The 27,298-nt window shown below is 56.3% G+C and overlaps 2 protein-coding genes across 6 annotated transcripts; one reads left to right on the forward strand and one right to left on the reverse strand.

Annotated features, from left to right (window-relative positions):
* TNFAIP8L1 (TNF alpha induced protein 8 like 1) lies at positions 1-20,882 on the forward strand. 5 transcript variants are annotated; one of them, XR_006733858.1, is made up of 2 exons: positions 1-81; positions 4,780-5,032. XR_006733858.1 is itself a non-coding variant. In XM_045545294.1 (2 exons), exon 2 carries the CDS (start codon positions 9,265-9,267, stop codon positions 9,823-9,825), a length of 561 nt encoding a protein of 186 aa, XP_045401250.1. In that variant the 5' UTR covers positions 19-81; positions 9,260-9,264; the 3' UTR covers positions 9,826-11,443. The 5 variants fall into 5 exon arrangements, 3 of the variants coding, with proteins under 3 accessions (XP_045401250.1, XP_045401232.1, XP_045401241.1); XM_045545294.1 differs by lacking the exon at positions 4,780-5,032 and adding an exon at positions 9,260-11,443 and having other exon boundaries at positions 19-81; XR_006733859.1 differs by lacking the exon at positions 4,780-5,032 and adding an exon at positions 20,185-20,882 and having other exon boundaries at positions 38-81.
* Positions 13,400-26,997, reverse strand: MYDGF (myeloid derived growth factor). The gene is made up of 6 exons (XM_045545316.1): positions 26,706-26,997; positions 25,772-25,822; positions 19,185-19,246; positions 16,876-16,957; positions 15,199-15,271; positions 13,400-13,830 (listed from the first exon to the last, which is right to left on the reverse strand). Exons 1-6 carry the CDS (start codon positions 26,877-26,879, stop codon positions 13,751-13,753), a joined length of 522 nt encoding a protein of 173 aa, XP_045401272.1. The 5' UTR covers positions 26,880-26,997; the 3' UTR covers positions 13,400-13,750.
* Between the last annotated feature and the right edge of the window lie 301 nt (positions 26,998-27,298).

The raw sequence follows: 27,298 nt of genomic DNA on the forward strand, positions 1-27,298 counted from the left end.
CCGGCCCGGCCCCGGCTCTAGTCCCCGTGCTGTAGCTGGGCAGGTCCCGACGGGCGGACGCACGGACGGCCCCGGACACAGGTGAGCGGTGGTGCTGGGCGTCCCCATCTCAGCGCGTCTCGGGGGCGACCGGGCCACCCTCTGTCTCTCCCGCCCCTCATGCCCGGGTCCACCCAGTCTATCTGTTTTCCTGCCTCAGTTTCCCTCTGTCTCTCTGTCACTCTCTCGCTGTATGGGCTAGGGGGACACAGACTGGGTCCGAACTGCGCCTGCTTGCGTGGGGCGGTGCTCTGGGCCTGGCGCCCGTCCCCCCAAGTAGACTCCGGTGGACTCTGCCCCTTTAGCAGAGCAGGGCGGCAGGTGCCCGGGCCAGATCCCAGAATCGGGCGGGGGGGGGGGTTCCAGGTGGCGGGCAGCCCCGCCACCGGTGTGGAGGTGGGAGTATATGTGGCTGCCGTCTAGTCCGGGAGGCAGGGAGAGCCGGGGCCAGGCCCACCCAGACCCAGTGAGCCCCGAGTGGCCCGAAGCCACGGCCTCAGTGTTGTAGCTGTCAGCTGGGACCACTGCTGTGGCAGGTGATCTGACCCAGACCTGTGGCCTCCTGGCCTTTGTCTGAAGTCTAACCGGGCCCATTTCCTGGGAAGGTAAACTGAGGCCCACAAGGGAGGTAGCGCTTGGTCAGAGAGGCCAGGACTGAGGCAGGACCGAATCTGCTCCCACTTTGGATCCGACATCCGTCAGCACCTCCTGCTGTGGCGTGTGTGGCGGGGTGGGAGGAGGGGCTGTACTCAGCTGTACACAGGCCTCCCAGGTTACTTCCTGAGCCTGTCCCAGCTCAGCGGGGGCGGCGAGTGCCCCGGGACGGGGTGAAGGCAGTTCCGCCCAGTGGTTGGGGAGCTCAGATACACCTGGGCTCGAGTTCTGCCAACCGCTGTGGCGCCTCGAACAAGTGACTCTTCTGAGCCTCAGTTTCCCTATCTGTAAATGGGAGGGAATATAACTCCCTGGGTTGAGGGCTAGGGGGATTAAATGCAGGAATGTGGACACTGGTATCACCTCTCCCCATCCCTCTGCTGGGCCACGGGGGTCTCCTCCTCTACCTCCAACACTCCAGGCACGGGCTTGCCTCGGGGCCTTTGCACAGACTGCGTGCTCCGCCAACGCGGCAGCCCTGCAGGCGCCAACTTTAAAACATAACAAGACGCCTAGATGGGCCGGGCCACAGACCTGCACAGGCAAGGGAGGGGCGGAGGAGGCGCTGGCCCAGGGACGCGGTACCTATGGAAACGGTGAACAAAGAGCTGTCCCTGGCCACACACACACCTGGGCTGGGCTTCTCCCACTTGGCTGCCCAGGCGGATCGGGAACTGGGCAGAGGCTGGGACAGCCTGGGATGCCAGAGCTGGGTGAGTGCCTGGACTCCTGGGGGCCGTGGGAGGGGCTCGAGCCCTGCTCTGATATGGGGGGGCCAGGGAGTCCGTAAGCGAACAGAACAGACTAGTCAGGCAGGCGCCAATTGGAGGTCCCGTGGTGTCCCCCTCCCGCTGTGTGGCTGGTCAGGTGCCCCCTGAACCCCAGTTTCCTCACCTCACTTTCCCCAGGAGTCAGCCATCCTGGGCGAGGGGCCTTTTGGTTGCTTGACACTTTGATGTGGTGGGTTCAGGAGGCCTCAGTGTTCCTGTCTGTCAAATGGGCCCGAGAGAGGGTGCCTTGAGGACAAAACTCCAGCTGTTGCAGGGAAATGGCCCCGCCCAGAGAGAGGTGGACGCTAAATGATGACTCATACCTGCCCAGGTGCGGCCCCAGGTGCAGTGACGGGCAGATGGGGGCTGGGAGAGGGGCAGGATGGGCCCAGTTTCACCGAGTGCCCGCCCCCTCCCCGCATCCCCCTGACAGACGCCCTCCCTGGAACCCACCCGCCTGAGCATTCCCAAAGGCACCTCTGGCAGGGTTCTAGGTGGTGAGAAGTCACTTTGGGACAGCTTTAGGGGCTGCATCCACACTCCTGCCAGGTCATCCCCACCTTCTGCTCGCTGTCCAAAATCTTTTGCTTGGGCCGAGAGCCAGGGCCTCTCCTGGCCTCTGTAGAGGACCAGGGGCTCCCAACATCCATTTTTGGTCCCCGAGCCCCCTCTTCAGTGGAAATCTGACACAGTTGGAAAAGTCCCAGCTTCCAGGACAACCCAGCCGGTGGCCAGACTCTGCCCATCCTTAGGGTGCTCCTTGAGGGCTCCAGGGAACCCAGTTTGAGAACCACTGATGACACCACACCTTGGGCTAGCAGATTGCCCTCCAAAACTAAAATGGTCACTGACCTTTTTGAGGCCTGAGTCATGTCATCATAAAAGGCTTGATGCAGCAGGAGCCCTGGAGTTGGTGGTGGGCACTGTGGGAATGAGGACAGTGGGGGCTTTGGCCATGGTCAGCAGAGTCGAGAGAGACGGAGCGGCCGGCGTGGCCCTGCCAAGCGCAGCCATCAATTATTGACACCCTTTGTGTGGGGCATGAAGAATTCATGCGACGGGGGCAGGGCTGCCAGGGACCCGTGGCATACCCGGAGCCAGCTCACGGGAGCGACTTGCTGTATTCCTGGGAATTTTGCCATCGGGTGGTTAAACACAGCCATTATTTAAGATGACAGAATAGAAACTTACAGTTAAATGAATGATGTTTAAAAATGCAGGTATGGACTTACTCAGCCATAAAAAGGCATGAAGTAGTGAGTGATTCATCCTCTACCGTGTGGAGGGACCCTGAGGACATCGTGCTCAGTGAGAGACGCCAAACACAGAGGGACACACAGTGTGAGACTCCGTTTATAGGAAATGTCCAGAACAGGCCTCATGTCTGGCGTGGGAAGCATAAGTCGTGAATCAACAGGCTGATACAATTAATTGTCAAAAATCAACAAGGAAATTAAAAAATTAGCCAGGCATCGTGGCATGCACCTGTGGTCCCTGCTACTCGGGAGGCTGAGGCAGGAGGATCACTCGAGTCCAGGAGTTGGAGGCTGCAGTGAGCTGTGATGACACCACTGCACTCCAGCGTGGCAGACAGAGTGAGACCCTGTCTCTTAAAAAAATAAAATAAAAAAGGGATAAAATGGAGTGGCCTGGGTCAGGGAGAGTCTCTCGGAGCAGGGCCCTTCTGCCCGGGAAGATGCTCCGTCTGGAACAAGCCTGAGGCTCGAGGTCAGTGTCTGTGGCCAGTTTCCAGGGCCTCTGGGAGCTGGAGTGTCCAAATTGGGGACAGGGACAAGGTTCAGAGTCCAAAAGATGAAGTGGCGTTTGCAGTGGGCAAAAGAGTGAGGTGTGGTCCAGGGACAGGCGTTCAGGGGAAGAATGTGTGGACAGGACAGGGGTTGACAGAGCCAGGGAGTCTGCGCCTGGACACCCATTTTACAGACTGAAAAGCTGTCCCTGGGACTTGCCTGGGGTCATGGTGGGGAGAGCTCAGAGCTGCGGGGGGAGTCTCCCCATTTGGGAGGACAGGCCTGTGGTCGGGGCTGTGGACGGGGCTGAGGCTTCCTCACTGTTCCTCCGCGCCGCCTGACACGGTCCGGCCTCAGGGCCTTTGCACAGCTCTTACCTCTGCCTCGAGTCCTCCCAGAGACCTTGTCACTCCTCCCGGAGACCTTGTCATTCTGCCCGGAGACTTTGTCATTCCAGTCCCAGCTCTGACCCTCACCCGTCCCACCAAGGCCCTTATCCCTGTCCCCGAAATGAACCTGTTCATTTCTGTTTTCTGGTATCTGGCCCATCCTCCTTGCGGCAGAGGGACAGTCTCTCTTAGGGGGCCGTTTTAGAAATTTGCAGGGCTTCTTATTTTCTGCTTGTGATAACAGCAGGATATTCAGGCATTTGGGGTCAGGGACACAGGGGCATTTAGTCACACTCGGGGCCGCTCCAGGGCCCCCACAACTTGCAAAGGTCCCCCAGAAACAAGCAATGATGGTTGGGGTATTTTTGCACAGTTTTAAAATTCAATGAATATTCCTGGAGTGCGGCTCCCGAGAAACTGAATGAGACGGAGCTCTATTTTTCCGGGAATTTATAGCTGTGCATTCACTGAGATGCGTCTTCAAGGACAGCTGGGCTTGAGCTTTTAAGGAAGGAAATTCTTTTTTTAATGAAATGTGTAGAGTCCCCACTGTGTGCCTGGCAACGTGGAAGCAGTTTACAAATCTCAATTTGTGTCACCCATTTCTTTTTTGTTCATATTACAGTTGGGGCCAAATCCTGATTTTTAATTTATTAAATGTATTTATCCTTTTAAATTTTTTTATTTAAAATGTATTTATTTTATTTACCTTTTTTGTTTTTCCTTTTGAGACAAAGTCTTGCTCTGTTGCTGGAGTAGAGTGCCATAGTGTCAGCCTAGCTCACGGCAACCCCCAATTCAAGTGATCCTCCTGCTTCAGCCTCCTGAGTAGCTGGGACTACAGGTGTGGCCACCATGCCTGGCTAATTTTTCTATTTTTGGTAGAGACAGGGTCTCACTATGTTGCCCAGGCTGGTCTCAAACTCCTGGCCTCAAGTGATCCTTCCCCCTCGGCCTCCTAAAGTGTTGGGATTACAGGTGTGAACCACTGCGCCTGGCCAACATTCACTGTTTTGGTGTACAGTTCAGTGGTTCACAAGGTTAAGTGAGCATCACCAGTAATTCCAGAACATTCCATTCCATTACTGCAAAAAGAAACCCCATCCCCATTAACCATCACTTTCCATTGTCCCTTCTTTCCAGCCCCTGAAACCACTAATCTACTTTCTGTCCCTTTAGCTTTGCCTCCTGGGGACGTATCCTCACATCATGCCTGGTCCTCTGTGATACACTGAGCGCAACGTCCTCGAGGTGCATCCGCATGGTGGCCTGTGGCACAGCTTCTGTCCTTTTACGGCTGAGGGATATTCCATTGTCTGGACGGAGCACATTTTGTTTATCCATTTGCCCTCGGTGGACGCTTGGGCTGCCTCCAGGCACTGGCTGCTATGAGTTAAGCTGCTATCTATAAACATCCGTGTGCGAGTTGTCACGTGGATGTATGTTTTCATTTCTCCCTGGATCCCTAGGGATGGCATCGCTGGGTCACACGGTGACTCTGTGTTTAACTGTTCAGACTGTTTTCCCCTGCGGCGGCTCCAGGTTACTCTCCGCCAGTGGGGTGTGGGGCTTCCAAGGCCCCACATCCTCGACGACACTTGGTATTGTCTGTCTTTGTGATCCTGGCCATCCTCGTGGGGATGCAGGGGCATCTCATTGTGGTTTTGGTTTGCATTTCCCTAATGGCGCAGAACGTGGGGCATCGTTCCATGTGCTTATTGGCCATTTGTGTATCATTTTTGGGGAAATGTTATTTTTTTATTGGGCTATAATTCACACACCATAAAATTTACCGTTTTAAAGCATAAAATTGGCTGGTTCTCAGTGTCTTTGCAGAGCCGTGCAGCCGTCTAGTTCAATGACCTTTGACATCTGCACAGACCCAGATCAAACCACGTAACATGAGACCGGGCACGGTGGCTCACGCCTGTAGTCCCAGTACTCTGGGAGGCCGAGGTGGGAGGATTGCTTGAGGCCAGGAGTTTGAGACCAGCCTGAGCAAGAGTGAGATCCTGTCTCTACTAAAAAAATTAAAAAAAAAAAAGAAAACATGGAACATTCCAGACTCCCTCCCTTCCACTCTCCCTCAGATGGTGATCTGTTAATCTGATTTTTTTTTTTTTTGAGACAGAGTCTAGCCCTGTCACCCAGGCTGGAGTGCAGTGGTGTCACAATAGCTCATTATAACCTTGAATTCCTGGGCTCAAATGATCCTCCCACCTCAGCCTCTTGAGGAGCTGGCACTACGGGTGTGCATGCCACCACCACGCCTGGCTAACTTTACACATTTTTTAGAGATGGGGTCTTGCTATGTTGCCCAGGCTGGTCTCGAACGCCTGGGCTCAACAAGTGATCCTCTTGCCTCAGCCTCCCAGGTAGCTGGGGTCCCTAGCTGGGGTCCCTTTTGATTATCACTGTATCCCCGGTACACAGTTGTTGCTCCATAAATGTTCTTGGCTGGGCTGCATTGAGGGTTTAGGCCCTGAAGCTTTGGCAGGCTGGTTCTGCTTGTGACTACAGTGGGATGCCCTGGCATTTGTTGGGCAAGAACCAGCGACCCTGGGCATCTAGACCTTGGGCCTCAGGGCAGTCCCCGGGAAGGCCCCTGCCCTGGAAGGGCTGACGTGGCCCTGCAGGAAGGAAGGCCTGGGTTTATTTTGGTCCCTGGCCTGTCCCCCTGAGACCCCAGTCATCTCCCTGTCTGGCTGCTGGCTGGGGGAGTTTCTGGCAGAACAATGGGCAGTCTGGGGGGCGGGGCGCCGTGCAGCTGGCCGCCTGGCCCAGGTGTCCGCAGGTCTGGGGGCTGCCCTGATGTCTGAGAGTGTGGAGGCCACAGCTGCCTGGCCCCCACCCCTTTTCCTGCTGGCCTTGCAGGGTTGGGAGCCCAGGCCCTTCCTGCCGCCTGTAAACAGGCCCCTCCTGAGCCAGCTTGTGCAGCCTCGGGACTTGCAGAGGGGAAAGACCCAGGCTCCAGGGCCACTGGGCTCCTGGGGCTGGGCCTTCTACTCTCTGAGCCTCAGTTTGCTCATCTGTTAACTGGGGAGGCTGGACCCGGGGGCTTGGGATTCCCCTCTCGGTTCTGATGTTTGCAGACCTCACTTCTCTGGTGCATTCGACACATGTGTGTGGGCACCTGCTGTGGACCAAACCCTGGGCTGGCGCTGGAGATATGGTGTGAATGGTGTAGACACGGCCTCTGCCTGCACGTGGGGCAAGGAAGACAGGCACAGAAACCAAGGCGATCAGGGCGGCCAGGGAGGAGGCCCAGGGGGCCGTGGGAGCAAGGGGACACTGGGCCCTGCCTGGAGCATCCAGGAAGGCTTCCAGGAGGAGGTGGTGGTAATGTTGAAAATTGAGGGGTGGGCAGGGATATGCCAAATGAGTAATGGGAGGTGTCCAGGCAGAGGGAACGGAATGGATCGTTCTAGAAAAACTGGCAGGGGGCCTTGGGGGGGATGGCTGGTGGCTTTTTTGTTTCACAGAGAATGTCACAGAGATAGAAGTAGGTCTGCGTGTTTGGGGCGCTGAGCTGAGCGCTCAAATGGTGGAATTCCAGGACGTGGACTCCAGCCTCTTGCCCAGGGGACACTCCCAGCCTGGGGGACACTGGGGTTGGCCACAAGCTGCTGGCCCGATCTTCCCCATTTTACAGATGGGGAAACTGAGGCACGTGGTGGTTATGTTGGTGGGAGCAGGCTTTAAATATCAGGGTCGGTTCTGTCATGGGGAGACAGCTCCCAGCCCTCCAAGACCCCAGCGTGGGGAATCGGCAGTTGCTGTGTTGCTGTGTGGCCTTGGGGAAGTGGCTCAGCATCTCTGAGCCTTTGTGTTCTTGTCTACAAAACGGGCAGCCAGCCCAGTGCCCTGCGGGAATGACGAAACGGGCACAGGGCACTGGCTCAGGGCCTGCCACGCGGCGCTGAGTCAACAGGACCCCTGTTCTGGCCCAGGCCTGTGCAGAGGCCGGGTCTCGTGACCAGGGCGGGGGTCAGGGGAGGCCCCTCCGGTAATTCCCGAGCCCGCCCTGACCTCTGAGGGCAGCTGAGCGTTGGGGCCTGAGCTCTCACAAAGACAGGCTTTGTGGGGTCTGCAGGGGTGGGTGGGTGCCCACGTGACCTTTGAGGCCTGGCCGGCTGGGCGGGGTCAGAGTGGGCGCTGACCGGGGCCCGGGGCAGCGGGAGAGAGCCAGGGCGGGTCTCAGGCCGTCCTCTCTCCCCTGGTTCTTCCAGCCTGTCCTCGTTCACGCAGCAGATGTTTCTGGAGCCTCCAAGGACACAGGGGACAAGGAACCAGGTCCGTTCCCTCCCCGTGGCCAGGGAAGCAAAGCAGTGATGGGGGACGCCAGGGGCACCATGTGGCTCAGAGGAGGTGCCTCACTGGCTGGCTTGGGAGTGCAGGGATGGCTTCCTGGAGGAAGTGGTGTCCAGGCTAAGCTAAGCAGTATGAATATGCAAAGAGAGAAGGCAGGGGTTTGGGGACTAGGGTATTGAGGGGTGTATAGGAGTCTACCAGGGAAGAGGCAGAGACTTGGGAACCAAAGTGTGGGAGGTATAGGACTTCACTAGGGAAGAGGCAGGGCTTTGGGGGACATATAGGAGTTCACCAGGGACGAGGCCTTGGGGGTCGGGGTGCTGAGCGTCCACCAGGGAAGAGTCAAGGGCCCAAGTGAGGTGTGAGGCTTGGTTCTAGAAGCCACAGGAACTGTGGGCTGGTTCTGAGCAGGGAAGGGTTACGCCCAGTGCTGCAATTTAGGAAAATTCTGGAGCTGCTTGGAAGGAGGTGGTTCGAGGGGGAGGCTGCAGAGCTTGGGAAGTCTGGCAGACTGCAGTGGCAGGAAGATGTGACAGATGGGCAGAGGGACTGGTCACTGTCCCCTGAGAGCTGGCCTGCCCTTTACTGTGGCCACCTCCGCAGCACCTCCCTGGAGCTGTTGCAAGTCAGTGTTTCCGTGTTGGAGGAATCACTGGAGTAACCTGTTTCCAGAAACCCCACAGACGTCGCCCACAGCCCAGGCTGCTGCCCCTGGGGCTCATTCAGGGCCTAAGGCCTCGGGGACGTTTGCTGTAGACCCTGCAGGGGCAGCGAGGCCAGGGGCATCGGTCATAGTAACTGGGTGCTCCACCCTGAACGCCCAGGGCCTGGGGCTCAGGACCCGAACTCACAGAGCTGTGGGATGAGGGTGGAGCCAGACTTAGGGGGATGGAACCCCGGTCACGATTGCCCTGGCCCCCTCTCAACTCACAGCAAAGATGCAGTGGGTTTGGGGGGCAGGAGTCAGGCCCTGTAAATACTGGAATTCAGAAGGCCCTGCTTAGGTTGAGGTATAGCTCAGTGGTTGAGCATTTGATTGCAGACAGCCCTGACCAGATTTCGCCATTACACATTCATTCCTTTGACTTAACACACCTTATTTTTTTTTTAAGAAACAAATTCTCTTTAAGTCCCTTAGGGTCTGTTGGGTTTTATCCCTTTGGTGTGAATGCCATTTTCCCATGAGCCTTTCCTATGTAGGCATCTTGCCTGTTTGGGCGCTCTGAGATACGACGTTGGCGTGTGCCCCGTTTCATGGGCTGGGAAGACAGCGGCAGCACAGCAAAGTGGCAGAGGATGGCTGCAGGGGCCGTGGACACTGACGCTGGGTCTGTCTCTCCCCCGGCAGGGCCGATGGACACCTTCAGCACCAAGAGCCTGGCCGTCCAGGCCCAGAAGAAGCTCTTGAGCAAGATGCCGTCCAAGGCGGTGGCGGCCGTGCTCATCGACGACACGAGCGGCGAGGTGCTGGACGAGCTGTACCGTGCCACCAAGGAGTTCACGCGCAGCCGCAAGGAGGCCCAGAAGGTGCTCAAGAACCTGGTCAAGGTGGCCGTGAAGCTGGGCCTGCTGCTGCGCGGGGGCCAGCTGGGCGCGGAGGAGCTGGCGCTGCTGCAGCGCTTCCGCCACCGCGCGCGCCGCCTGGCCATGACCGCCGTCAGCTTCCACCAGGTGGACTTCACCTTCGACCGGCGCGTGCTGGCCGCCGGCCTGCTCGAGTGCCGGGACCTGCTGCACCAGGCCGTGGGCCCGCACCTCACGGCCAAGTCCCACGGCCGCATCAACCACGTCTTCGGCCACTTGGCGGACTGCGACTTCCTGGCCGCGCTCTACGGGCCCGCGGAGCCCTACCGCTCCCACCTGCGCAGGATCTGCGAGGGCCTGGGCAGGATGCTGGACGACGGCAGCCTATGACCCCCCGCCGCCCGCCTGCTGTGGGGGGCGGAGTGGGCGGGCTCTTTAAAACTCTCTTCTCCCAGCTGGACTCTGGCCAAGCGACCCTGGGCAGGTGACCCGGCTGCTTTAGGAGAACACTGGACCATCTGTACCGGCCGTTTCAAAGAACACCGTCGCCTCTCCTGTCCCCAGCCCTGGTCTGATGGGGGGAAAAATTTGGTCCACTGCCTCTTCAGGGCCACCTGCCACTCCTGTCTGCGTCCCGTGAGCCAGGTTGGCCCCGTGTCACTCGATGTCAGCCAAAGGCCGGCGTGTCCCACTTCACAATGTTGCCTGGGCTTTGTACTCCTTCAAACAAGGTCAGGAGAAAGGGGTGAACTGTGGCCCCCACAAAACCTACTTGATCACATGCTAACCCCTAAAATCTTCTTTGGGAAAAGGGTCACCACAGATGTAATTAGCTCCCATGATGTCATTCTGGAGGAGGGCGGGCCCTGAGCCAATGGCTGGGGTCCTTAGAAAAGGGACATTTGGATGCAGACGCACACGCAGGGAAAATGGCAGTGATGACAGAGCAGAGACTGGGGCGACATTTCCACAAGCCAAAGAACGTCAGGGACGCGGCCACCATCAGACGCCAGGGAGAGGCCTGGGACGGAACCATCCCTGCCCACACCTTGATCTTGGACTTCCGGCCTTCACAACTGAGTGAGAAGAAATACTTAAGCCCCCGAGTCTGTGGGACTCTGTCCCAGCAGCCCCAGTCAGAGAAGATTCCGGTGAATGCCAGCGAGTTTGGCTGGAAACACGCAGCCCCGACTTGGGAAGCGTGACTGGGTCAAACCCCGTGACTCCCACGTGGAAGGGGACGGAGCGTGCCCCCCACTCAGGGGTGAGGGCAAAACCATCAGAGATGCACGTACACTTCCTTTTTTATAAGCCATCGGCCTTTGGAAACATGTACGTTTGAAAACGATGATTTCATGTTCGGAAAACCAACAACCAACCAACCGTGTCGTTCTCATGAGCAAAGCTCGACAAGTCTTCCTGCATTTGGAGATTTGCAGGAGATGCAGCGATTCTCAACTCTGGGGGTGTGGACGTGTTCAGGAGGGTGACGTGGGGCACCTACCGGGGAGGGGGACGCGGTTCCACAGCCCTTTTGTAGACCCAGGTCTGTTGAGGGCAGCGGTTGTACCGGGAGCCCTGTGGACCGTGTCGGGCGAGGAGGGAGGTTTGCTCGGCCCCATCCAGGATTTGAGACATTTGGAATTAGCCGCCAACATTTAAAAAAAGAGGAAATTGCACGTACCAGCCTGGATTTGGAGTTTCTCTTGAAACCTTGCCAGCTCCAAAGGCCTGTTCACCCAGGAGCCAGCGGTTCCTGCCTCAGCCCTGCCCTTCAAAGGCAACCTTCTCCTCCGGTCTCTGGCAGTGTTCGAGAACGAACCACATTCTGATTTTCCTGAGAAGATGCGGGCCCTTGGCCGTGCCGCCTGGGTAGATCCATGTGCGTAATTGTACCTGCCCCTGGCTGGGCCGTGCATCCTGTCTGGACTCCTTCATACGCTTGAGGTTTAATTAAAAAAACCAGAGAGCAGCACAGAACTATTTAAATAAACTCGCACACCTTCCATTTGCGTGGTGTGGGGCCGGTGATTAAATTGCCTGGTGCAGTCTGACAGCTTTTTCTTGGGTGTGCCCGGGGCTCTGGCCTTTTAAACCGAGGGTGCGAGTCAGTGTCACGCATCCTTGGCCCCTGTTGACAAGTTCAATTTCCGCCCCGCCGGGTGCTGGGATGGCAGAACAGGAGGCTGCAGAGTGTGGCTCCCACACGCCCAGATGAAGGATGGCTGCGGCTCTCGTCACGGCCAGAGATCGCAGGCCAGGGGGGCTTTGTCTCTGAGTTTCCCTGAAAGCTACACTAAGATGTGCGTGTACGCCAGGCGCGGTGGCTCACACCTGGAATCCCAGCACTGCGGGAGAACCACTCGAGCCCAGGAGCTCCAGACAGCCTGGGCAACATAGTGAGATCCTGTGTCTAAAAAAATTTATATTTAGCTGGGAGTGGTGGCATGTACTGTAGTCCCAGCACTGCGGGAGGCCAAGGCAGGAGAGATCACTTGAGGCCAGGAGTTCAAGATTGGCCTAGGCAACATAGCAGGACCCCAGCTCTAAAAAAATTTTTTTAAAAATTAGCTGGGCATGGTGGTGTGGGCCTCTAGTCCCAGCTACTTGGGAAGCTGAGGCAGGAGGATCCCTCGAGCCCAGGAGTTGGAGGCTGCAGTGAGCTGTGATGATGCCACTACACTCCAGCCTGGGCGACAGAGCATGACCCTGTCTTTGAAAACAAAAAGATACCCATTATACACACCCATGCCGGGGCAAGTGGGAGGCTTGTCTGTGGCCCTAGATGCCCTGCCGTGGGCAGGCACACCCGCCCTGCATCCTGTAGCATCTTTGATGTCAGCCAGGGGTTCGGACGCGATGAGTGAGTCTGGGCTGACCAGCAAAGGATCCCTCCCTCGGCCAGGTCCGCCCCACGTGCAGGTTCAAGTCTTCTCTGCGCAGGAGGCCGTGGGCAGTGCTGCCCCATCCACCTCTCGGGCCCTGTGCAGGGGCAAAGTCGACAGCGGGAAAGGCTCCCGGCCCCGGGAGGGGTCCCTAGGACACAGCTGGTCACTGTGCCCCCCAGACCTCAGAGCCCCACCGTTCTTGGTCTGGGGCCCTTCCTGTGGGCGCAGGTGTCAGGAACCTCCTCATGTGGCAGCTCAGAATGCATGCTGGGAAGTCAAGGCTGGCTGAGTATCTTGGGGCCCCAGGGCCCCCTCTGATCACTCTGGTTTCTGGGAACAGTCATTCTCTGAGCTCCTGCACTTCTCACCCTGAAGGAGCGTCTATGCCAGGGGACGGTGGCGGGGACAGCAGGGCGTGGGCCTCACTCCGTTTCTTCTAGGGACATGACCTCGGGCAGGAGCCCTCGGCCTCTTTCTCCTCTGGAAAGTTGGGGGGCAGTAGTGCCACCTCCCAGGGCTGGCGTGAGGGAGGGTCCGGCAAGCGAGAACTCCGGAGAGGTCTGTCCCCACACCAGTTCCCAGTGGCAGCCCCACTGCACAGCCAGGCGGGCCGGAGTGAAGATGCGGTTGGAGGTCAGGCTGAAGGTCAAAATCCCAGGCCCTGCCTCCAGAAGACTGGAGCCCCGCAAAGTGGCTGGGACATTTGGGGCTTTTCGTTACTTATTTTGGTTTGCTCATGGGTGTTGTTTTCTGAAGTCACCATGCTGCAATACGGCTTCCAAAAGCTAACCCCAACCAACCACCCGGCTGGGGGGGCGCAGGTCTGCCCTGGAGCGGCTGCTCCGTGCCGGGGCTCTGGCGGGGGAGGCGGCCACAGGGATGCGCATGTGGGGACCCTGGCTCCGTGAGCACGAGTGGCTGGTCCGCAGGAACAGGTTCAGGGACGGCCACCTCGGGTCCAGCCTGGAGAGGCCATGTGCCCCGGCAAGGGAGCCTCTTCCGACAGGGAATGGAAGTGGGGGCTGCAGCCCGAGCCCCGCTGGACACGCCCAGCCGGGAGGGCCCAGTCTGTGTGGTGGGTTTTCAATCATCTTTTTTATTTAAATATGAAAAAAACATTTCATTTCTTCCCAGTTCATGTGAAAGGAGGCCCCCTGGGTACACGGTGCAAAAACAGTCCCAGAGGCTCACAGAGGGTGGCCGGCCGGGGTCAGAGGGGGGCCCGGTCCGAGTCCGGCAGAGCACGCAGGGCGTGGGGCCGGGGAGGGTGGGACAGCCAGGCAGGGCCAGCCCCTCTGGACAGGGCGGCTTCGGCTTGGGCTGAAATCTGAGAGTCCGCCCTAGAAAACCAGTAATGGGGCACCCCCTGAGGTCCCTGGGCTCCTTCCGTGGAGATGACGAAGCGCCACCCTCAACAGGGCTGCGGGTCACAGCTCGGTGTGTGACGCCTTGGCCACGATCACCAGCTTGGACAGCTCGGCCTTGAATGCGCCAGGCCTGTGGGCCACTGCGGGAAAGAAACACACGGTTGGGCCCCCTCACTCCACGACTCCACAGGGCCCTGGGAATGTGGGGTGTGGGGTGGGGCCCATGGTAGGGGCCGGGCAGGGATAGGGAGCAGTCCCTAAAGTGGACGTCCACGTGGAAAGGCCCCAGGCACCGAATGTCTTATGGGTGAGGGACAGAGGAAAGGTGGCATGGAGGGTGAGAGTCTGGTGAGGCTGACCTTATGGGTGGGCGGCGAGAAGAGCCCTGGTCCCTTGTGCCCCGTGGAGATGGGTGGGGGGAGGGGTGCAGACAGAGCCCGGGACGGGGAGGACCCAGGCTGAGCAGGATGGGGGTGGGGCCAGGCTGTCATCTCCTGCTCAGCACGGTGAACCTGTCCAAGGCCCATGGGATTTCCAGCAGGGTCAAGGACTCTGGCTTCCTCCTCTGTCCCCAAGTCTCCCGGCCCTACCCGGCCACTCTCCCGCCTCCCACCCTTGCCCAACTCCACACTTTCTGCCCCTCTTTCTGCTCAGTGCCTGCCCCGTGCAGCCGAACATGGCTCAGATGTGGCTCGGAACGTGGCGGGGCTTGGGCAGTCCCTCAGCCTCCCCTCAGCACTGTGCGGTCCCGACCTCGAAGCTGCCCTGATGCTTTCTACTTCCAAGCTGCTTCTAGTCACAGACAGCCCGGGGTGCAGGTGTTTGCTGTCCCCACCCACCTCCTCTGCAGCTCACCCGCTAAACGCCCTTAAGGACACACGGCTCTGGGGGTGAACTTTCTTGCTCTTAGATCTCTAACAGCGGTTAGCAAATCGCGGCCCACCGCCTGCTTTTGTACACCCCCTATGCTAAGGGTGGCTTGTACATTTTTAAATAGCCTTTTTTTTTTTTTTTAAAGAGAGGTGTCTCGCAATATTGCCCAGGCTGGACTTGAACTCTTGGGCTCAAGTGACCCTCCCTCCTAAGCTTCCCAAGCTAGCTGGGACCACAGGTGCAGGGGGAATAAAAGCTTAAAGATAAAATCAAAGAAATACAGAATTTTGTGATACGGGAAATTTATCTGAAATTCACGTTTTAGTGTTCATAAAGTATTATCGGCACGGGGCTACACCTGTTCACGGACGTGCTGTCTACGGCTGCTTTTGTGCTACAACAGTGGACTTGAGTCGCTTAAAAAAGAGCCCACGTGCCCCAGAAAGCTGGGAACGTTCACCGTGTGGCTCCTGGCAGAGCCAGTCTGTGGACGGACGCCTGGCCTATACTCTCCAGGACCCCCGTGGGGACACAATCTCCACCTCCAACTCCCGCCACATCGCCCCCTGACGGGGATGTTGCCACCGCCCCCTGCCACTTGCTCTGCTCTGTGCCCGCAACCCAGGTTTCCATACCTGCTGTTTTGGTGACTTCAAACTCCTCGTTTTTCAGGGGAACATCACTTTCTCTTTCAAAGGCAGCTTTAGACTGAACGGGAACAGGTGGAAACTTTACTTAGAGCCATCTCATTGGCTGAGAAGAGGATTCAGTTTGCCTCCCAGAGAAGCGGAGACTAAAGCCACATGTTTTTTACTAAAGAGACTTTTCTAAGCCCATAAAAGAGAAGCCACTAGCAGCGAGTTGGTGCCTCTACCCAAGAGCCTGCCAACCGGCTTAAAACCTCAGGGCCCCACTGCAGATCCCAGGAGGACAGTATCTGACCCGATTTTTTTCCTTTCAGTTAATAATTTATGGAAATAATATAAGCATTACAGCCCCTTAAATGTCATTTTAAAAAGTGAGGATGGCTGGGCCTCTTATCTAAACGGTGAAAAGAAAAAAACCATCAGAATTCTGTCTTTTTCTTTTTCAAATCAGCCAAAAGAATAGTGGTTTTCCTGTTTTGTTTCTCTGAGACGGAGTCTCAGTCTGTCGCCCAGGCTGGAGTGTAGTGGCGTCATCACAGCTCACTGCAGCCTCAACCTCCAACTCCTGGGCTCCAGTGATCCTCCTGCCTCAGCCTCCCGAGTAGCTGGGATTACAGGTGCCATCACCACACCTGGCTAATTACTCAGGCTGATCTCAAACTCCTGGCCTCAAATGATCCTCCTGCCTCAGCCTCCCAAAGCGCCGGGATTACCAGCAGGAGTCTCGGTGCCGGGCTGGGATAATCAGTTTGACGTGTCAACTCAGTGAGGCTGGAGACCCTGATTCTCCAAGCAAACGCTTGCAGGGGTGGCTCTGAAGGTATTTTGTAGATGTGGTTAAAGCCCGTGGTCAGGTGACCTCAAGGAAAGGAGGAAACTATTCTGGGATATCCGGATTCAATCAGTTGGAGGCCTCCGGGCACAGCGAGGCTTCCCTGAGGAAGACGTATCATATTAACAGTTCCTGGGCCGGGGCTGTGGATGCCAGCCCTGCCTGGCCGTGCCCCCGTGCACAGGCCCGTTCCCAGCTATCAATCTCCTAATACCCATCTCCTGCTGGCCCTGCTTCTCTGGTTGAGGCTGGATGGACATGAGTCATTTCCACAGTGTTTCTAACCCAAATGCAGAAGCGGGGTCTCTGCAGTGTGGTCAGCTGGGGCCCCCCACCCATGGTGGGGGTGGTTCCTTCCTGCGCCAGGCACCAGCTCTGGCACTGCCAGGGCCAAGAAGCAGAGGTTTGTCTGGCCGAGGGGCACCGGGTCCTATTCCCCACAAGCGAGCCACACCGCCTGCCCCTGCAGGTCTGCTTTGGCCCCTGTTGTCCCTGCCCACGTCCCAGGGGCTGAGCACCCCCTGGCTCCCTGGTGGCTTTGGCAGGAGACAGGCAGGGGGGCGGAGGTGTCAGGAGAGGGAGGCCAGGGTGTCTATTTCCTGCTCCACCCACTGGGTCACTCAGGGTCAGCTGGGTCCCCCTCGGGGCACCAGACGCACCCTCCCTTGGCACCTACGGACCTGGGAGGCCTGTGCGGTGGGCACCACACTATTCCAAGTTACAAAACCTCCCTCTAGGGCCCAGTGTCTCCTCTCCTCCCTGCCCCCACGTTCTGGAAGGTGCTGTCTCATGGCAGGACATCCCGGCAGCCCGCCCCCAGCAGAGCTACTCACGTAGGCCATGGCGTACTCGATCTCAGCACCCTGCACCTCGGCCTTGAACTGGGTGAAGTACAGGTAGGACTTGCCCTGGGGTCTGTAAAGCAAGGGCGGGCCGGGGTCAGGCCGGGGCTGGGGCTGCCTCTCTGCATGAAGCCGCTCCCCAGCACTGCCTGACCCTCAACGCCTCACGCCCTCCTTCCTGCGTGCTGGAATGTTCTCCCGGCTGGTTACTATGGACAGGCCTCCTTCCCCCGTGGGCTGTGAGCTGTCGCCATCCCAGTCTGCAGTGGGGTGGGGCAATGCATGGCCAGCAGAGGCCCCCTCACCCCAGAGGGTGAGCAGTACAGGAGTTAACTAGGAAGTGGGGGAAAGAGCTCTGCCTAGGTCCCCAAAAGGGTGCAAATGGCAGCTTTTAAGGAACGGGAGAGGTGGAAGGTGCCAGAAAATGATAGCAGGGGGCTGAGATGGGGCGGTGAGGCTGCGGGGGCAGGGAAGCGACCATTTCTGTGGGTGTCCTGGCTGGGAGCATCCAGGGAGCCCCCGGATCATTCTCCAAGCTCCAGCGGCTGCCCCCAGGCCCGGTCATTGGGGGCCGAGGCCCACGCAGGCCAAGTGAGTGGCCCTGGGGTCAGCAGGTCCTGGGGGCTGAGCGTGTCCTTGGGGAGCCTCCAGGTGGGGCAGGTAAGAGGATTCAGGCTCAGGCAGAGCCCACCCCAGTCCTGGCCTGGGTCTGCGCCCACCCGGGTGCTGCCTAGGGAGCCGGTGCGCAGAGGCCCTGTGCCAGGCTGTGCTCTGCAGACAGGCGAGCGCGGACCATGGGCTGCCCGGTGACGAGGGCGGCCAGGCTCAGAGGGCCCCTCTCGGACCCCTGGCTCCTTGCTCTCTCTGGGCCGGGAAGCAGCACCAACAGGGTCCCCTGAACACAGCTGCCAGTGGCCCCTGGGGCCTTTGCCTGCCTGTGACATGGAGTGGGTGAGAACCCTCCCAAACCACTAGGGCAACACCTGCAGATTGCAAGGCATTCGGTAGGAGACCATGCGACGACGCCCACACGCAGTGCCACATCACACCCCGTCCTTTAATTAAACGCCGCCACTCACTGCCCTCTAATTGTCTCTGCTGTGTTAATCTGCGCCCCGTGTTGACCCCTGGCCACCGAGGACTACGCCCTGGACTTCTGTTGAGGTCCCTCCCAAGTGCCTGCACTGTCGGGCACAACATAAACACCCCAGGAACAAGCATCACTTGGGTCGACACATTCGAGGGCTGCGAGGACCAGCGGAGAAGGGACGGGATTCCTGACCTCCGTGACCCTCTGGCCCGCAGGACGCACCATTCACTCGGCAAGCTGCGTTCGAGGTGGGAGGACAAGAATGAGACGACCAGAGCGGGGCAGGCACTGCACTCGGGAACCTGACTGAGGAGCACGAGGGGCAGGACCCAGGGTGGGCACATCCTCCTCCCACGAAACCCCCCACCCAGACCACACCTTGATGGACTTCGGAGGGGGCCGAGGACCCGAGCTTGTGTGCAGCTGCCGTGGGCTGTGTGTGTTTGGGCATTTCAGGGACAGGGAGGGGCACAGCTTCTGTCGGATTCCCAGGGGTCTGGGACCCATACAAGGTTACAAACCACCGGACTTGTCCTTCAGAGAGAACATTCTAGTGGAAGAACCGCCTGAGGGAAAACAGGAACTGAGTGATTTACGGGAGGATGCTGCAGTCCCCGCACAGCATGTGGTTCCGTTTCTATGAAATGTCCAGGACAGGCAGGTCCACAGGGATGGGATGTGGATTTGTGGGTGACAGGGGCTGGGGGTTTGGGGAGATGGAGAGTGATGGGTAATGGGGGCAGGGTTTCCTTTTGGGGTGTTGGGAAAGCTCTGGAACTGGATAGGTGGTGGTCGTACGACCCTCTGAATGTGCTAACTACCTCTGAACCGTACACTTCAAAAAGGTATATTTTATGGGAATTTTATCTCGATTTAAAAAAATTGCCCCCAAAAGCCCTTTGGTCACTTCGTGCCGCCCTCAGGGCCCTCCCCGGCCCCTTCCCCTGGTGCTCCAGCCCCTTGCTGGGCACACGCTCCCCGGGGCCCTTGGCCTCACCCTCAACTCGCTTCCTTGGGGGGCACTCCTGACCCCAATCCCCTGCGCAGTGTGGAGGCCCCTCCTGCCTGTACTTCCTGAGTCTGCACACTGCCCTGTGTCCCCATCCAGGGGTGCAGGAACCTGTCTGTCTGTCCTCTTCCCCTTTCTTTCCCCACCTGGAGCGGGCGACACCACAGCAGCCCGGCCGTCCCCTCCCCAGTCCGCGCTCACCTCCAGATGGTGCAGGTGAAGTGCTGGTGGTCCTCGCTGGTCCCCAGGCTCATCTGCCACTGCTGGGGAAAGAAGACAAGCTTGGGTCAGCCCAAGACACACGGGCACTCTGGGAGAGTTCCGGCTTTGCCTCCAGTCCTGCAGAGCTGGTGGCGCCTCTCCTGTGCCCCCCAGCTCAGGGACCGGCCACCAACCCCCCTGCCCTGCCCTCTCTGTGGCCTGCAGTTTGGTGTCTGTCTGTGCTCAGGGGACTCACCAGTCCCACGTCCTCGCCTTCGAATGTGGAGCCTCTCCTGGGAACTGCCCCAACAGGCTCCCAAGTATGGGGAGAGCTGAACGTCTCTTCAATACATGAAAAGATGTCCAGTTTCATGAATTAAAAAGGATCGCAACTGAAGTACGGCGAGAGACCTTTCTCTCTGAGGTCAGAGGGGCAAAAGCCCCCTGCTGGCTGAAACACGGAGTGGGGAGGGCAGGGGGTACTGGGGCTCTCCCATGTCGTCAGTGGGACTGCGACAGTTACAGCCAAAATGGAAAATGCACAGACCCAAGGATCGGGAGGAGGGAGGGTTGGCTCCATGTCCACGTCAATGTCCCTCTGTGACAGTGACGAGCGTCTTGAGGGTGTCACCCCCGGGGGAACCTGGGTCAAGGGTGCTTGGGACCTCTCTGTGTGATTTTTAACAACTGAACGTGAATCTATAATGATCCCAAAACAGAAAGTTTAACTTAAGGAATAACAGACATTGGAGACCCGGAGGGGTGGGAAGGTGGCGGGGCTGAGAAATCCCTTCAGGGGTACAATGTACACTCTTCGCTTGTTGGATACAGTTTTTCCAGACTTCGCCACTGAAAGGAAGCACTGCAGATAGAATACAAAAAAATCCCCAGGATACAATGTTGCATACAATAACAAAGCTGAGCAGAACAGTGAGTTATCCTCCTTAAGTAAACAAAGAAGGGAAAACAAAACAAAATATGCTTTTATCATTTGACCCAGGAATTGCGCTTCTAGGTATTAACCCAAAGGAGCTGAAAACCTGCGCATGGATATTTATAGCAGCTTTATTCATAATCGCCAAAAGCCGGAAACACCCAAGGTGTCTTTCGAGAGGGGAGTGGACAAATAAACGGTGGGGCATCGAGACAGTAGAATGTTCCTCAGCGCTAAAGGGAAATGAGCTGTCAGGCTACTTGAAGACGGGGAGGAACCTTGAATGCATGTTGCTTAGTGAAGGAAGCCAGTCTGCAAAGGCCACACACTGTACGATGCCAACTACAGGACATTCTGGAAAAGGCAAAACTATGGTGACAGTAAAAGATCAGTGGCTGCCGGGGTTCGGGGGAGGGAGGAGGGACAGGCGGGCACAGGGGAGGTTTAGGGCAGGGGAACTGCTCTGAGTGATGCTATAATGGTGCAGACATGTCCCTGCACATTTGTCCAAACCCACAGAATGTTACACCACCAAGAATGAACCCTGATTTAGACTATGGACCCTGGGAGAGGATGACGTGTCCATGCAGGTTCATCGATTGCAACCAATGCCCCGCTCCATGGGGGAGCTGACAACGGGAATGCTGCCTTTGGTGTGTGCGGGGGAGGTAGCAGGTATGTGGGAACCCTGCGTTTTCTCCACAGTTTTGCTGTGAACCTACAACTGCTCTAAAAAATAAAGCCTATTAATAAAAAAATAAGAAAGACAATATATTCATGCTTGCTTCTATGAACAAAAAGAAGTCCTTGAACAAGACCAAGATTTTTCTTTTTTTTAAGAGACAGGATCTCACTGTCGCCCTGGCTGGAGTGCAGTGGCGTCATCATGGCTCACTACAACTCAAACTCCTGGGCTCAAGTGATCCTCCTGCCTCAGCCTCCCTAGCAGCTGTGATTAGAGGTGCATGCCACCACATCATAATTTTTATATATTTTTTAGAGACAGAGGTCTCGCTGTATTGCCCAGGCTGGTCTCGAACTCCAGGCCCCAAGTGATCCTTCTACCTTGACCTCCCAAAGTGCTGGGATTACAGATATGAGCCACCGTGCCTGGCCCAGAACACAAGATTTTAATAATCACAGTTACATGGAGGGTGCTACAAACCTTTTAATACTTCAACATTATTTTTGAACGATGTGAGGCTTAAAATTAAATTTAAAAAAATTAAAATTTTAAAACGGTTCCAAAACACATTGCTACCAGTTTATTCCAATTTTCATGGGCCTCCGAAAACCTGGCCACATGGAAATGGAAAACCCACTGTCGTGTTCTCGGCTGCCCCAGGCAATTTTTTGGTTGTGCTAATAAAAGGAGTTTACAGGCCTCCCCCAAGAGTAGGAATGGACTCTGATTGTTGGGATTCCTGGTTTAACGTGGGGGCTTTTGCATTAATAGAAACAAGGCCATTTTGATGTTAATTATAATGGGAGTAAATGGTCACTTAGTTGCATTCTGCCTGGGAGCACAAATGTGGTCACCAATTATACTCCAATGACAAGGACAAAGGACAGCTACAGGGGATACCTGCCAACACAACATATTTTTTTTTAATTGAGAAACACCTGTCCATGGCTCCAGGGCCTCTGAGCACCAGAAACAGCTTTATCCAGTGAGCCATATCTGGGAAGGTTTCCCACTGCTCTTAAAGGGTTCCTGAACACGGGTCAAATATTTAAACATTTTTTAAAAAAATTATGCATGCAAACAAATTTAAAAGCCAGAGGTTTTTTGTTTAGTTTTGTTTTTGAGACAGAGTCTCACTCTGTTGCCCAGGCTAGAGTGCCATGGCGTCAGCATAGCTCACAGCAACCTTAAATTATAGGCGTGTGCCACCACGCCCGGCTAATTTTTCTATTTTTTATAGAGATGGGGTCTTGCTCTTCCTCAGGCTAGTCTCAAACTCTTGGCCTTAAGTGATCCTCCCTCCTCAGCCTCCCAAAGTGCTAGAATTACAGGCGTGAGCCACCATGCCCAGCCCTGATATGTTTTTTATTAGTTGTTGGTGACACTGGACATTTCCTGGTCCCTGGCGGTCAGGGATCTGCCTTTTGGGGACATTCTAACATCTCTTAGCTGTGGGAGCTGGGGCCGCACCCAGCCTCTGGGCCCCAAGTCCTCGAGTGTGAAATGGGGAGACGAGCAGCACAGTGTTTGCCCTGGGGTTGGGGTGAGGATAAAATGTGTACCTGGCTCTGCACAGTGTAGGGCACCCAAGAAACCCCATGTCAGTGGTGTGACTGTGATTTTATTGTCCAAAGAATCAGTTATCTACAGAGAGAGGCTGCTTTGGGGCTGAAGCGTGGCAGAGGGCGAGTGCAGACCAGCCCTGGCGCTCCTGGGGGACTGTCATCAGGGAGAATGTTCCAACATTTGGCACTGTCCCACAAGGGGATGGAAGGTTTGGAGAATGGTGAGGCCTGGCGGTGTTGAAGGAAAAGTGAACAATGACAGGGCGCCCACTGCCCCAGGAGCCAGGGAGAAGGTCACACAAGCGGGGTGACATTCCACAGCAGAGCTATGACCCCTGGCACTGCTGGGAGGGAGGTTGCTGAGTGTTTGCTACCTTTTATTAAAATATTGAAACTGGGAATTGCAATGGGCTCAATGTTCCTGTCCCCTTAAAATTCATATGTTGAAACCTAATCCCAGTCTCATGGGTTTAGGAGGTGGGGCCTTGGGGAGGTGATAAGGTCATGGGGGTAGGGCCCGCACACTGGGATTACTGACCTTATGAAAGGGACCCCAGAGAGCTCTACTGCCCTCTTTCTGCCATGTGAAGTCACAGAGAGAAGGCGGCCATCCCCAATCAGGAAGCCAGCCCTCACCATACCCCGACCCTGCTGGCACCCTCACCTCTGCCTCCAGAACTGCAAGGAACAGATGTTTGTTGTTTAAGCCACCCAGCCTACGGTAATCTGTTACAGTGGCCCAAATGGACTGCGACTTTCATTTACAAAGTATACTTGAAATTTTTTTAAAAAGTGGATTTCATGGGCATCCCTGCGGGGGCAGCTGGCAATGTCTGGGGACAGTTTTGGTTGTCACAACTTGGGAGAAAGGGTGCTCCGGGCATGGGGCAGGTGGAGACCAGGGACGCTGCTCAGTACCTGCAGGGCCCAGGACGGCCCTCCCCAGAGAACAATCTGGCCCCAGTGTCCACAGTGCCAAGGAGGAGACGCTCGTGGCCTCAGAACCAGCCTGCACGGCTCTGAGAATGTCACTGGCAGCGTCAGGGCTATGAGTGGCATCTGCCGTTGGGGTTCCCATGCAGCTCCATCTCTAGACTACACTGTTACGGGACTCGGTGCCACGGAATGTTCTGCAGTTGGAGTAGTTACTAACATCTGGGTGTTAAGGAAGACAGCACTTTTAGGAATAGGAAAGGTGTTTTTCCTGATTTCATAGTGACAGCGTTGTTCTTTCTAATAATTCCAAGGAGAAGGTCTGTCTTGTGGTTTTTCTCAAACGCTTGCTGCTCTTCTTCCAGACGAAAACCAAGCAGTAGTACCTAGCTAGAATTTAATACAAGTATTTGATTCACAGAGTACTTATTTGCCACAGTGTAGTCCCAGCTGCATTTGTTTTCTGCTGCTGCGGTGTGTTCATTTACTGGGGCTGTTGACCACAGATTTGGTGGCTAAAAACAGAAATTTATGCTCTCCTGGTTCCGAAGGCTGGAAATCCAAAATAATTGGTCGGCATGGCCACGATCCCTCTGAAGGCACTAGAAGAGCATCCGTCCTTGCCTCTCCCAGCCTCTGATGGTTGCAAGTGTTCCTTGGCTGTAGCTGTAACACTCCAAGTTCTGCCTCCATCTTGGTATGGCTTTCTCCCTGTGTTTCCTTCTTTTGTAATTTTTTTTTTTTTTTGAGACAGAGTCTCGCTGTGTTGCCCAGGCCAGAGTGAGTGCTGTGGCATCAGCCTAGCTCACAGCAACCTCAAACTCCTGGGCTTAAGCGATTCTACTGCCTCAGCCTCCCCAGTAGCTGGGACTACAGGCATGCACCACCATGCCCGGCTAATTTTTTTTTACTTATATATTTTAGTTGGCCAGATAATTTCTTTCTATTTTTTTTAGTAGAGACAGGGTCTCGCTCTTGCTGAGGCTAGTCTCGAACTCCTGACCTCGAGCAATCCACCCGCCTTGGCCTCCCAGAGTGCTAGGATTACAGGCGTGAGCCACCGCGCCTGGCCCCTTCTTTTGTAATTTTTTTAGTGGTGTCATCACAGCTCACTGCAGCCTCCAATTCCTGGGCTCAAGTGATCCTCCTGTCTCAGCCTCCTGAGTAGCTGGGACTACAGGCACGTGCCACCACATCCAGCTAATTTTTTAACCTTTTGTAGAGACAGGGTCTCCCTCTGTTGCCCAGGCTGGTCTTGAACTCCCAGCCTGAAGCGATCCACCTGCCATGGCCTCCCAAAGTGCTGGGATTACAGGTGTGAGCCACCACACCCAGCCTTTCCTTGTGTTTCTTCTCCTCTTCTATCATATAAAATTTCCTTTGTGTGTCTCTTATAAGGACACTTGTCACTGGATTTAGGGTCCACTTAGGTAATCCAGGATGATGTCTTCATCTCAAGATCCTTAACTTAACTACATCTGCAAAGACGCTTTTTCTAAATCTGGTCATATGCACAGGTTCTGGGGATGAGGATGTGGACATATCTTTTTGGGGGCCACCCTTCAACCCACTACACTGCATAACAAATTACCACCTACCTATTTAGTAGCTTAAAAATAATACCCATTTATGAGCTCACAGTTCTGAAGGTCCAGCATGGTGTGGCTAGGTCCTTTACCCCGCATCTCACAGGCTAGAATCCAGGTGTTGGCTGGGTTCTCATCTAGAGCTTGGGGTCCTCTTCTGGTTGTGGCAGAATTCAGTTCCCCCAAGTTGTAGGACCGAAATGCTCACTTCCTTGCTGCCAGTCAGGGGCCGCTATCAGCTCCTAGAGGCCAGTTGCACTCCTGGCCACGTGGTCCCCTCAAAGTCAGTCAACAGTGCTTGTGTTCTCACGCTTTGAATCTTTGTTGCTTTTTGCCACCAGATAGAAAAAACAACAAGCAGGGAAACGGGGACCTCAGTCCTTCAACTGCAAAGAACTGACTTCTGCCAACCAGTTGAAATTGCTTACAAGAGGATTCTTTCCCAGAGCCTCTAGCTAAGAGCCCGGCCCAGTGACACCTTGATCTCGGTTTTAGGAAACACCCAGCTGAGCTGACCCGGACTTCTCACCTACAGAACTGGGAGACAATAAATGGGTGTTGTTTTAAGCCACTAAGTTTGCGGTAATTTGTTAAACAGCATAGAAGGCAAATACAACACCCCTAACAGAGGCTCCTGGGAATGGCAGATTTACATCTCACGTCCTTCCTTTTGTCCAGACACTTGCTCCCTCTGTGGAATAACGGCAGTGGAACCTGTGGTCACTATTTAACGTGAGCACTTTCCCTTTTATTGGTGAAGGAGGAATAGCTGAATGAGTGTAAGTCGATGCACACATGACTCAACTTCACTATCCCTTGAACAATGTCTCTGTATGACAATAGATACTGTCATAGTAAGCTATGTGGAATTTTGAACAACTCACCTCATTGGTCCCTCCTTGAGAAGCGTAAGTGAACTTACAAGTATACTTGTCCTAGAGAATGGAAGAGAAAAGAGGCTTGGTAGAAGGTGGTCTTAGGACATCTAGAGTCAAGACAATCCCTCTGGCTGGTGTCCGGGCAGGCCAGCCCTGCAAGGCCTCTAAGTCCCTTGCCTGCCTCCTTACTGTGGAGCAGCTCCTGGGTCAGGACAGACAACCCACGTGGCTTCTGGGACACAAGGAACAGAAAGAGGGAGGTCACCCCCTCCAACACCCACCCCTCTAGGAACATGGGCTTTGGAAGCAATGATACCCGTGGGCCCTGGACAAGTGAAAACCTTTCCGAGCCTGTATTTCCTCATCTGTAAAACGGGTCTGACATATAAAGAACTTAGCAGCGTATCTGGCTATAAGGAAGTACTCGACAACAGCAACTACTGATACCGCTGTTACAGGCGGTGAAAGGGAAGCTGGGAGAGGAAGGGACTTTGCTGACAAGCTGGGGACAGAGCTGGGCTAGACCCAGGCCCGTTGCCTCCAGGTAAGGAGGGCCTGGCCTCACGTGATGTGGGACCTCGTGCAAGGGAAGGAAAGAGCACTTCCTCCCTAGTCGGCGCTGCAGCGACTGACCCCTGGCAGGCGCAGGAAGGGGAAATACCCCTCAGCCTCCCGTCGCTCTCCTCACTGCCCTCTCCCCCCTTCTCGGGCTGCCAGGACACTCTGGGCAGGTGACAGGTGAGACGGGCGCTGAGGCTCGTGACCACGCCCCCTCAACGTCGCCAGCCCCCAGCGCGCCCCGCCTGCTATTAGTGCAGTGACGACCCCACCCCCACAGTGCCGCACCCCCTCCTCAGGCCTCGCCCCTTCTTCAGCCTCCCCGGACCACCGACCGGCACCATCCGTCGCTTCCGATGCCCGGGGCGGCGGTGGCACTTACCCCCGGGCCCACGTTCTGGGAAAAGGAGTGCACGACGCCGCCGGGCCGCACGTCAAATGCCACCGTCGTGGGCTCGGACACCGCCTCCGCCGGCCTCAGCGCCACAGCCCCAAGGAGCAGCACGGCCCACAGGGTCGCGCCGCCGCCGCCGCTCCCTCCGCTGGGCGCCGCCATCTTGGAACAGGGTTTTCAGGGCAGGGACGGGCGGAGGGGGCGGGCGGAGGGGGCGCGGCGAGGGACACGTGGGGCGCGCTCCTGAGGCCACGTCGGCGTCGGCGGGGTGACGTCACCCGGCGCGCCCCGCTCCCTGCGCCCCGCGGGGCTGCCATCTTGGGCGGGGCTTACAAGGCGCCGGGGCTTGTAAGCGACATAGCGAGACCCCATCTCGACAAAAAGTAGGAAAATTAGCCGAGCATAGTGGCATGCACCTGTAGTCTCAGCTACTAGGGAGACTGAGGCAGGAGGATCGCTTGAGCCCAGGAGTTTGAGGCTGCAGCGAGCTACGATTTTGCCACTGAACCTCATGTCCGGGCAACAAAGCAAGACCCTGTCTCGAGTAAAAAAAAGAAAAAGACTTTTGTCCTTGGAACACC

The sequence above is a fragment of the Lemur catta genome, chromosome 1 (assembly GCF_020740605.2).
Source record: "Lemur catta isolate mLemCat1 chromosome 1, mLemCat1.pri, whole genome shotgun sequence".
Lineage (NCBI taxonomy): Eukaryota > Metazoa > Chordata > Mammalia > Primates > Lemuridae > Lemur > Lemur catta.

Coding starts and splice junctions, on each gene's coding strand:
- MYDGF (XM_045545316.1), bottom strand. CDS start 26,879: ATGGCGGCGCCCAGCGGAGGGAGCGGCGGCGGCGGCGCGACCCTGTGG. Junction 19,247..25,771: donor CTCAAGGAGGGACCAATGAG/GTGAGTTGTTCA, acceptor TTCTTTCCCCAG/CAGTGGCAGATGAGCCTGGG. Junction 15,272..16,875: donor TCGAGTACGCCATGGCCTAC/GTGAGTAGCTCT, acceptor GTTCCCGTTCAG/TCTAAAGCTGCCTTTGAAAG.
- TNFAIP8L1 (XM_045545276.1), top strand. CDS start 9,166: ATGGGCTGGGAAGACAGCGGCAGCACAGCAAAGTGGCAGAGGATGGCT.